The sequence below is a fragment of the Coffea arabica genome, chromosome 4c (genome assembly GCF_036785885.1).
Source record: "Coffea arabica cultivar ET-39 chromosome 4c, Coffea Arabica ET-39 HiFi, whole genome shotgun sequence".
Taxonomy (NCBI): Eukaryota; Viridiplantae; Streptophyta; class Magnoliopsida; order Gentianales; family Rubiaceae; genus Coffea; species Coffea arabica.
In genome coordinates, this window is record NC_092316.1 from 337,823 (window position 1) to 349,933 (window position 12,111).

At 35.1% G+C, this 12,111-nt stretch overlaps 1 protein-coding gene across 1 annotated transcript; it reads left to right on the forward strand.

The window, feature by feature from the left end:
- Positions 1-978: 978 nt before the first annotated feature.
- LOC113740045 (protein FAR1-RELATED SEQUENCE 5-like) lies at positions 979-7,781 on the forward strand. The gene is made up of 6 exons (XM_027267534.2): positions 979-1,755; positions 5,055-5,352; positions 5,454-6,007; positions 7,263-7,328; positions 7,413-7,550; positions 7,695-7,781. Exons 1-6 carry the CDS (start codon positions 979-981, stop codon positions 7,779-7,781), a joined length of 1,920 nt encoding a protein of 639 aa, XP_027123335.2.
- The last annotated feature ends 4,330 nt before the right edge of the window (positions 7,782-12,111 follow it).

The following is a 12,111-nucleotide window of genomic DNA, read 5'->3' on the forward strand; positions in this document are numbered from 1 at the left end:
TGGTTCTTCTCCTCTCAACAAGCTCTTACTGTTCTTCTCCTCTCACAAATTATTTCGCATAACATAGACATAAATTTTTGTCTTCTTCTCTTCTAACTCTTAAATAAACCCTGTTAAAACGGGCATCTTGTTTGAGGTGTGCACAAGATAATTGTGAAGATCCGCTGCAGCAACAATACACTCCGATTTAAGCAGTGGATGACTGAGATAGATATTCATCGAGTAACAAATGCATAGCCGAGACTTGTGAGCGGCCCATCTAAAATTTACTGCATTGTGAACTCTGTCCAAGGTAAATGCTAATATTATATGTAATTTGATTGTAATAAATGTGTTATTTAGTGAAGTATGATTTAAAAATTATAAGAAGTATGTCATTATCTTTTTAGAGAGAATGGTTAACTTGTACAATAAAGATCCCGTACAGAGTTTCAAAATATAAATGAGGATGTGTACAAATAAAATAACATAAGCGTAAAAATAACTTAATAATGTGACCAACTTAAATAACTATACAAATGGTATAGATGACAATGTATAGATTTTGAGAATTCTATCAAACGTTACGCTATGTAAAAGTGTATGAGGCATACATGTGTTTGTTATGTTACAAGTTGATATAAAGGGTGTACACATTGTTATAAAGTGTGTACATATGATTGTAAAGTATGTAAATACTGATATTATATACAAATTGATTATAATATTTGTTTGAAATATATATATTATATAGTGAAATATGCCATGCAAGTTATTAGAGTTATGTGATTACCTATTACAGAGAATTACAGAGAAGATACACATCCATAAAAATTATTTTACAAAATGTTATAAGTTGTGTACACGTCATTATAAAGTATGTACATATGTGAATACAAATAATTAAGTGCTTATGATGTGAATAAAGAAATAAAAAATAAATATAATTGTTTGTCCTGAAAAATAATAGCAAAAAATGGTTTTGTCGAATACAGCACAATGGAGGAAGCATTGTGTTCTAAGATCGGCATGGAGTTTCAGTCAGAAGATGAGGCATACAACTTCTACAATAAGTACGGATTAGTTGTTGGGTTCAGTGTTCGGAAAGACTACTTGAACAAAGACAAAAACGGTGTAATTACATTGAAAAGGTACATATGTTGCAAAGAAGGTTTCAAACCACGGTACAAAGGAGATGTAAAACTAAAGAGAACTCGGACTGAAACAAAAACAGGATGTGAAACTAAAATGGGGATAATTTTGAACAGAGAAACAATGAAATATCAGGTTCAAGATCTGGTAATCGAGCATAATCACACACTACACATTGCAGAATGTACTCATATGATGCGTTCGCAAAGAAAAGTAAGTATTTCTCAAGGACCCCAATCTGAGATTGCAAATGATGCAGGAATATCCTTGAAACAATCCCATGAACTCATGGGAAAAGAGGCAAGTGGATTAGGCAATATTGGCTACATTCGTGATGACTTAAAACGCTATCTACAAACAAAAAGAGAGAGGGGATTAAAGTATGGTGAAGCTGGTGCAATGCTACGATATTTTGAAGAACAAAAATTGGAAAATCCGTCATTATTTCACGCAGAACAGCTTGATTTTGAAGAACAAATTACAAATATATTTTGGGCTGATGCATCAATGCTGATGGATTATACCTATTTTAGGGATGTGGTTACATTTGACACCACATATAAAACTAACAAGGAGTACAGACCATTGGGCGTATTTGTGGGATTCAATCAATTTAGACAATTGGTTATTTTTGGAGCAACTCTATTGTATGATAAGTGTGAGGACTCGCAAATTTCTTGTATTTTTCTCAAAAATACCCTTTTATTTGAAAATTATTATTTATCAAAGCCCACTACCCAAATATTTCACACTAAGTGTAAATAAACCTAGAAAATAGGGTTTTACGCTTCGGTTTCAAGTTTGGAGCAAAATTAGGGTTTTTGCGATTTTTCGCCGGATGAATTTTCGGTACATAGTAAGGATTAATTTTGGAGATTAAAAGTGACTTTTAAGTGAGAAATAATATGTGACTAGTAGCAATGATACAAGGATAGTGAATGGGAAGTAAAAACCCTAGTACGTGAGTTTTTAAGAAAAACGGCGCGAACCGGGGGTTCCCGTGCACTACCGATTGAACGCACCGCTTGACCACCATTTTTCCTTACCAAACAAATTTATTGAACTTGAGCAAAATATTTTCTCTCTTGGCAGCAAGCTTGACTGAATTTGAGGCTAGAAAATTACAAGAAAGAAAGAGGAAAAAAAAAGAAAGGTGGTTTCTTGACACTTGTCGCCACCTCAAGGTTTCTTGACCAAGACAAAGACCATCTATTTAACACCAAAATTCAGCAACTTTACTCTTCATTTCTGCATCCTTGGCCGAGAGAAAGAGGGAAGAAAACACCAAGGGAGAAAACTTCATCTCTTCTTCAATCCAACAAATAAGTGAGGAATCAAACAAAAGAAACCGATTAAACTTGTTCTTGAGTGATTAGTTAGTGCTTTGTGGTGAGACTTTGGAAGGAGAAAGCTTGGGCTACCCTTAGTGAACTCTAGTCAAGGTAAGAAAGCTTATCTCTCTAAGTTTTACTTTCAATTTTGTTGAATTAAGCTTAGCAACTTGATTTTGTAGTGGAATCATGGATATTATCATGTTTTAGAAGTTTTTCCCCTTTTTATTGGATGAACTAGGGTTTGGGGAAATTCTGCCCAATTTGTTGTATGGTGCTTATATGTTGAAATTAAGGTTATAAGAGAGGCTTTGGTAGTGATTAGACCAAGAAATTAAGGAAAGTTCCACTAAAAACTAGAAATTCCAGAATCTGGAAATTTTTCCCAACATTTTGTCCGAATTTTTAATTGTATGTTAGAGGCCGAATTGGCCTTAGGTCAAAGAAGGAAAGTTTTAGAGAATGGTATTTTATATGTGCCTACAAAATTTCAGCTCAATCGGAGCAACGTAGGTCATGAAAAGTCTAAAATACCCTTACTGTTTTAAATATTTCCCAGCAGTCCGTTTCATCAGTTAAGTCCAGTTTATCACGTTTTTTGACTACGAGCCATACTGATTTAGCCTTTTTCCGAAACATAAAAGTTGTAGAATGTTATTTTAGCTTTCAAATGCCTCTAAGAAGACCTGAATTGGACTTTTGTACACTGAGTTATGTCCATTACAGTGTAATGCGATTAAACAGCCGACGAATTAGTTTCTGGTTTAGTAATTTGAGAATTTGACCAAGTTACATTAGAAACTGGACTAAGTGACCTTCATGAACATTGTAGCTCTGTGTCTTAGCTTCGAAACGGCATAGGTTACGCCTCAATCCAATAAACGTAGCCTCAGATATGTTATTTCCGCATTCGTACATCAAATCTGTCTTGTGCTAAGTTGAATTTCTGCACTTGTGATTGTTGTGAATCTTGTTTTTATGATATTGTGAGCCTATGGAACGGCTCTTGACTTGAATTGTTGATATATGTGATGTTGGGTTGTGATTGAGAAAAATAATGAAGCCTAAATGGCTGGAAAATTAGGTAAACACAAAGGGCATGCTGCCCGAATTTTTACTCGAGGACTAGAAAACTATATTAGCTACTTGAGTGAAGGTTAAGTACTTATTTGAACTAGCAAGGACCTTTGCTACTATGTTTCTCGAGTGTTATACGTTAGAACTTGACCGAACTTGTAACCTTGAGGAAAAGCCTAATGGCCAATGTAAACTTGAATTTCCTTGTACTTTCAATTCAAGTATTATTTCCAAGCATCTATGTTACAAAACTTTATGATTTGAAAAGCGAGCAAGTTTTCACGAGTGTTTTTCAAATGAATTTCAATTGGTCGATTCTTAATGAACGGAACGTTTAAGTTTCGAATCCTACTCGTATTTCAAAGTTCTCAAACTGAAATTTTCTCGCAGATTTGGACTCCAAACCCGGAGTACCACCTCGACGCGAGAACTAGAAGCACTATTGTGGTGAGTGCTTTCAAATATCCGATTGTACTTGATACCTGTGTTCCTTACTTGACTTGTGTGAATACATGAAAATGAATGATAGGGCAAGGGTGTACTTTACCGCACTTGCTCTAATATGACTTGTTCTTACTATTGAATATACTTGACTTGCTTTACATGTACTTGAAATATGTCTTGTTTGGAATTCCAGAAACCCTGTGGCTAGTTAATCGAATCGAGCCGGCAAGGGTCTGGTCGATTAGATAACGAACCCTGGGTTACTAGTTAAGTCGAGTGGAGTGTTATCTCCTCGGCAATCCGGTATACTCGAGTATTACCACCCGTGTTTCGTGTGGCGTGCGGGCCCTAGAAAGGGGGTTGATCGGTGGACGGGGATTGGCGTGTAGTGAAATTTTATTTTGGATTTGTTATTACTTGAAAGTTGACGGAGTGTCAACTACCATTGATCAAGCTGGAATGGAGCCGAGATATGATTACCGTATCCTTATTTGTGATTGCAAACTTGATATTATTTGATTAGTTGAAGTACTATTTCCCTGATTATGACTTGTTTGCTCGCTATTTCACTATTACTATGTTATTCCTTGCTTGTTGGCCAATTTGATATTTGGAACTTCACTGGGTTTCGGCTCACCCTTTTAGTTTTATTTTCCTTACAGGGGTACGAGTGAAGCATGAGAAGTGTAAAGACTAGCGTAGTCTAGTTACTTTAGACTTTGTTTTGAATGTTGATTTTGTACTCGCGCTATTCCTCGAATGGAACATTTTGTACTTGGATTGTATATATTTTGAACTAGTTTAAGTATATCGAGACTTTGTACCTTTATTTCTATCAATGTAAATTATAAGTTTGAATTACGGATATTATTAATGGTTCTTGGTGTGTGCACGTGATTCGAGTGAGTGAGTCCTGGCGAGAGCTGGGCAGGCGGTCCGCCGAATCCTCTGGTACGCCTTAGGGGGAGGTGGGGTCGTTACAATGAGACCATTGAATCATTCAAGTGGGTGTTCGGTACATTTGTAGAGGCAGTTTGTGAAAGGCACCCAAAAACCATCTTCACGGATCAGGATGCAGCCATGGCCGCTACAATTTCAGCTGTTATGCCTTCAACATACCATGGTCTGTGCACTTTTCATATTAGAGTCAATTTCATGAAACACCTTGGGAACTATTACAAGGATGGTAGTAATCTCCCATATAAATTTGCTGAATGTATGCATGAGATAGAAGATGAAAATGAGTTTATCATGACCTGGGATGCAATGCTAAAAGAACACAAGCTCGAAACAAATGAATGGTTGTGTGGCATTTATGCATGTCGAAAGAAATGGGCAAAATGCTTCATGAAAGGTGCTTGGACTGCAGGTATGCGTAGCACCAACTAAGTGAGAGTCTAAATGCTTCCATAAAAAATTATCTGAAACTTGATCATGATCTGGTTCAATTCTTCAAACATTTTAACCGAGTTGTGGATGAAAAAAGATATAATGAACTAAGAGCTGAGTATCACAGTAGACAGAAGTTGCCAATGATGGGATTGCAACAGACTCCCGTACTGATCCAGGCAGCTTCTATATACTCTCCATGCATGTTTGTTGCATTCCAGAATGAATACGATGAATCCACTACAATGGTGATCTTGGACCAAAAGCATACTACAATGTATGTGGAATGCAGTGTCAGTCACTATGATGGAGGAAGAGAGAGAAGAGTGATATTGAATCCAATAACTAAAGACATTACTTGTAGTTGTAATCTTTTTGAGCAGGAAGGAATCCTATGCTCACATGCTTTAAAGGTGTATGATATGGTTGGAACAAAGTTTATTCCTGATCATTATGTGACAAAGAAGTGGACAAAGAAGGCAAGGTCCCGAGGCAACGTCGATTGCAAGGGTAGAGAAATATCATCAGATCCGTCTCTCTCTATTTCCCGTCGATATAGGCTATTAGCACCTAAAATAGTAAGACTTGCTATCAGGGCTGCCATGTCAGAAGCCGCTACAAAGTTAGTCAGTAGCGTAATGTCTGAATTGTCAAAGAGAGTTGAAATGCTATTTTGTAGATAAATAGATGAAATAACACAGAATAGTGTATCAATGGATCAATGTAAGGAAATACAGGTACAGAATACAGCTGGCCACTTTATGACTCCAACGGGTTTGAAGAAACGAAGTGGCAAAAAAAACTAAGAAAATATTACGTAGTTGGGTGGACAGGTTTCATAGGCAAAAGAAGAACTCTACATTGTCCAAGGCAAGCACTCCTGAGATGGTTAGTACCAAATCTTATTTTTGGACTTACATAACTATACCATTTCAATTGACTCTACTATCATAAGCCGACTAAGTTGTTGTATATTCTTGTCTTGTCAGTCATCAGAATCCTGTCAATCTATCCAAAACCAAACATCAAGCAAATGTTTGTAATCGAATAATTCTGTGGCAGTAAGTAGTTATTTTTATACTTTACATAATGTGCATTATAGTTTACTGTTAGTTATTTAGGTGTTACAAATTAATGTTTTACTTGTACACATTGGTTATTAAGGTGTACATATTAGTGATAGGATGTTCATCACATGTTGTTTATTTTTGACACAGTAATATCATATTTTGTACATATTAGTTGGTACACATTACGATGATCTCTTAATTTAATAGCATTTACATGTTATTGTTTTATGTGTACAAACTGATATATATATTGTACGCATTGATTGATACCATATACCACTGGTATTCATTTGGACACATGATTACACATTTGGATAAAAATTTTTACACATTATTAATTTATTTGCTCACATTTATTTTGTCAATCGTACAAGTTACAATTATTTATCACCCGTTGTTTAGTTTTAACATCGTGTTGTTATTTTGGTACATGGTGTATTTTATCTTGTACACTACAAACCATATCATTTAAAATCTATTGCATAGTTACTTCAATGTAATGCATTGGTTATGTGTTATATCCATAGTAGCCCATAAGTTTATAGTATAACTTTACAATGTATTCATTTATGGTCACGTATGTACTAAATTTTGATTTTTGTTTAGATTACTTTCGGTTGATTTTTGTTTACATATTGTTAATTTAGTTGAACACGTTGTTATATATTATATACACATTTGCATCATAATTTTCATACGACCTAACATCTTAAATTTTGGACACAATGTTTATTTAATTTTTACAAATTAGTTAGTTTGCTGTTATACATAGTGTTAGCATGACTTTGCAACTAATGTAATATGCTACTCGTGATAACAGTCATTCAGTGAATCAAATTTTGGATCATCCCCAGTTATTTACTCAGATATACAGTCTTGTAGGATGGTAAGTCAGATATTGCTCTAATGTGGATAATCAAGATTTTGGACAAATTTACAGTATCTTATTCAGTACAATACTTAATGGTAGTCCGGTGAAGCTGGAATCACTCCTCAAATATTGAGTGCTCATAATATCCGTATTCAAGATCGTAACAATCTCCCACTTTTGCTTCCCAACGATCCTGTGAGCAAGACAAAGTACACCGGGTTCACCGAATTTTTAATGGTCAGTAAATCTTTAAAAAGCTCATTATTTACAGTTATTATTTCGAACTATTCTAACCTTGTTACAAGACTATTATAGGGCATGCTTTTATGAACACTAAACTTTTGATTTAAATAATTTATTGCTTGTTTCAATGATTGCCAGACCCCCATTGTTGACTCTGTGGAAAGGTCAAAGAGCAGGACTTTCATGCAATTAAGCGACGAAAAAGTGCAACTACCTACGATATAAATAGGTAGAAGTTAATTGCCTTCCATAAATATGTATGCTAAGCTGATGTATCTTGTGACCCTTTTGGAACTGGATTGGAACAATGTAATACTTGTAGGATTGTTTTACTTTTATATTAGATAGTAGTTTGGGAATTGAAATCAATGCAGAATAGTTTTACATCTTTTACTTCTATTCAATTGATTACAAGAAGTTATATATCATCGTGGTGTCCCAACCCTGTCTGCCACAAACAAAAAGTAAAGCATGTCCCAACAGTAATGAACTTTGCTCCCAACGCAAAATTCTATATGTCCCACTAGTAGTAAAAACTTCATAACTAATAAACTTTGCTCCCAACAGTAATACCAAAAGGAGATAATTCTACACAACACAAGTACAAAATTCTACGCAACACAACTCATAAATTACTAAATATTTGTCAATCATTTATTACAACTGATTTTTTCGTCGGGGAGAGATATTTAACAACTTAAGGATGGATTCGACCCATTCGTTATGCTCGGTTACAACCAACATAGACACATATTGCACTCGATACTTTCACATGTTATCCTATCCAAGTATTGAAATAATCAGCACCACATGTTATACATTAGTCATCATAAAAATAATTGCTACCAAAAAATTTCTATAAATCAAAATAATATATATACCTCCGTAATGCATATGCCTAATCTTCCATTCCAGTGCTCCAGAAATTTCATTATGAACACACCACAATCATAGCTGAAACACGAGGTATACATTGTTGTGACAACCAGATTGTAGGACATACAAATTTTACCTTACCATCCTAACAATATAACTTAGTATTTAGTTATATTTCAAGATAGAATATAAATAAACTCTTATTTACAGGACATATACATATTGTGTGGAGACTATTAAGGCATATCTGCGACTTGCAATACAAATCCCTCCAAATCCACCAACTTATCAAATTGTTTTGCCATTATTAAGCCCAAGGTTCGCCTCTGCAACATAAAAATATAATTTTTCTGATTACACTTTCTCACTAGTTATATAATTTAAAGGCATGAAACAGATGCATTAAAAATTCAAGATATGAATAGTGTTTAGATTTCACCAGTCGTCGTAAGATGTTAGTCTGTCGAACCCGTGATGAATCAACTCGTGAGTCAAGAAGATGAACAATGCTTTGTGCAATATCAAATGAGTATACAAACCAGTGACCTTTTTTCACCACTAGAACCAGTATCTGAAAATATAATGTGTTAGACTTTACAAATGCAACATATTTGATATAAAATAAAAGGTATTTGATCCAGCAGTTATAAGAGATTGATCACCATATCGACATTTGCTAGACTTGACGCATTATCTGCTCTTATTTTGAACCACTTGTTCAGTTTCGAATATAGGACATCATCAGACTTTTTTTCAAATCGGTCTATACCTTGAATGGCAGCCTGCCCAATAGATCAATGAAATTGGATCGAAAGTCATACGATAGTTAGAAATTGCACGAGCAATTCATATTATTTAATAAACATTGGAATCAAATTTTCTAATAAACTAACAATTAGTGAAACTGTATATGCATGGTATTAGTTGGTGGAAAAAAAATTGGTTATTATACTTACAACAACACATGGCTCGACAATGTACCGCTTAACCTTCATCAGTCTTTTACCCGCATCATTATTCAATAACCTTGCATACATATCAACGACCTAACAGAGGGGTGAGTATAACAATAAAATATTTTAGTATTCCAAAAGGTGAGACTATCTCCACAACTACAGCAGTTAACTTAGTCAAATAAAATAATTTTTCTTTTCTTGTGGCTTACCCTATCTGATACCCAATGCTTCTCCCGCAAGGATTGCATATCTCTTCGATTAAGGCTAAATTCGAACATAGACACTAATATCTCACTACATTGAACATTGAGTCAACAATGTTAAGTTCAATTATAAATGAATATGAATAAAAATAACATATTACTCCTAATATTATCGCATAAAAAAAGATTTTACCTCTCATCTCCCGCGTCTTGTCATGTGAAATTCGCAATCTTTCGGCTACATTGTGTCAAAGTAACCTAGATTTGGAGCTGATAATCAGCAGATCTGATGAGGGTGTTGTGCCTTGTCGTCCGCAATGTCTTGTGCATTTGGCCATCTTCCGCATCTATATTAAGTCAAGAATAGCAAATGTTTTTGTAATGATCAATTTTTATATCATTTACAAAGTGCAATAAGAAATGAAAGCAGAATTTTAGCTACAACATATATAACTTGCCTTTGCACTCTCTTTTTTTATATCTAGACCGACCCTTCCATTGTGTTGCAGCACATAGTGAATGCTGCTCTACTGTAACTCCTGATGGGGAAGTTAGACCTGCATCCAAGCAATGAACTTCTGCAATTGTCTTAGCATCATCTTTTCCTTCTCTATCTTCGGGTTCACTTGCCTCATTTTCACCAAAATCCTCATTCCTATCCCCAACACATGTCTCGTCTTGGTTGTTTTCATATTCAAATTTGTCTGTATCAGAATCTATAACAACCTTTGCCTTCTCATCATCGATCATTCGTTTTTTTGCCCATTTTCTTGTGGATCTAACGGCTGCCTGGGAACATGATGGCATGGCACTACGGTGCGAGCAAAGGATACTGGATATATTCATTACACTTTGTTGGCACTCGATTGCTCTCCGCTCAGCAATTGCCGCTTTTGTATATAGAGTGGCTAGATAAACCTGAATATAAAAAAATAAATGCAATTAATCCTCATATTCGTACAACTTCGGCCATATTTGCATTCGTATTAGATTTAATTTGTTATCTTACAGCAATTTCTCCATGTCCATTATTCACCATCTGGCTAATCACATCCGGTGGAAGCTCAGTAGGTTCCTCTTCCTCATTTTCTTCTCTGTTCGTTTTGTTTGACCCTATCTTTGTGGACAAAAAAGTATGTTGTAAGTTTCGTAAAGCAGTTAGCCGTATAATATAATGTCTTGCTAACTCAAATTCCAAAAATATCATTGTTTCAGTAATACTTACTAGCTTTCCTTTGCCAAATTTTCCAAGACTACCCAATTCTAGTGTTTCTCTTTCCATTATATTGGCATCAGTCTATGCTTTTGCTGTAGGGCAGGTCCTACGAACACAATGATTGAGTATACTTACTCGATCATAATAATGTAGCTGCAAAATAATAACAACTTATCCTTGTTAGATACAATGAACAAATATAAGTTAAGATCATCCACTAGTTAAGATTTCTTAACTTACCAGCAAAAATAGGATGCAACCTCCAACATTTTTGTAGGTATTGCTTTGCATATTCGACAATTTTTTGCATAAATCAGCTCTGACGAACTCAGCCCAATTGAATTTTGCTATTTCTGAAGCTGATTGTAAACTCTCCCATAAATTGGCTTTAATTTCAGCTCGTGTTGTTGGAGAAAGCAAGCACCCACATGCAAAAATAATAATTAATCTCTTGAATTCATCCCCGACCTCTATGGATATTAGCTCATCTTTTATAGCATGCCAATTATACTTCTTTTTCCTAGGATAATGGGGTTCGCTATCAATTCCATCATTTCCAGTATCTTCAACCGACACCGGTCCCTCACCTGGAATTCCAAGAGCCTTTGCTATATATTCTGACGTTACAGGCTGTACATCCACCTTCAAGTTGTATGTATGAGTGAGTTGGATTGAAATTATTCACCAACCACATGCATATCATACTTGGAAGGTTATGGCATTGGATCTCCAGCAATCCACCAAAACCTATTTCTTGGATTGCAGCTATTTTCTCCCCATCAATACGCCCCACAAACCTTAAAAATTTAGCTAGTGCCTATAAAAATAAAATAACAATGTTGATAAAATTTACCAAATAACACTCCAATACTTGCACTTGCGCTTTGAAACTTCTAAATCATTTCCTTACTTGTTTCGGTACATCACTCTTTATGCTTTCTCCCCTGTCAGCTATAGACTCCTTGTAGCTTTTCATCAGTTCCTTATATTTCTTCATATCTTTTTCATTCTTCCATACAAGCTTCTCCTCATCAGGCAATTTGTTCCATGCATTTCTAGAGGCTATGTTTAGCTCCTGAATTGTTAATGCCTTTCCCTTCGCTTTTTGCTTGCGTGCGAAGTCAATCCTACCAACATTTAATATGATTAGATCCTATACATAGACTTTTCATTTTATCATGAGTTTTTTAACTAATTCAAAGCCCCAAATGTACACAATAATGCTTGTATAAAGTCATATATACCTGTATGCAATGAAATCAGTTGGTGGCCTCATCGGCTTTACTGGATTCTTGTCATGAAGT

What these genes read in the sequence shown, in the direction of transcription:
- LOC113740045 (XM_027267534.2), top strand. Translation starts at nt 979, where the DNA reads ATGGAGGAAGCATTGTGTTCTAAGATCGGCATGGAGTTTCAGTCAGAA. An exon ending in CTACAAAGTTAGTCAGTAGC is followed by an intron (nt 6,008 to 7,262) that starts GTAATGTCTGAA and finishes TCGTGATAACAG; the next exon opens with TCATTCAGTGAATCAAATTT. An exon ending in ATATACAGTCTTGTAGGATG is followed by an intron (nt 7,329 to 7,412) that starts GTAAGTCAGATA and finishes ACTTAATGGTAG; the next exon opens with TCCGGTGAAGCTGGAATCAC.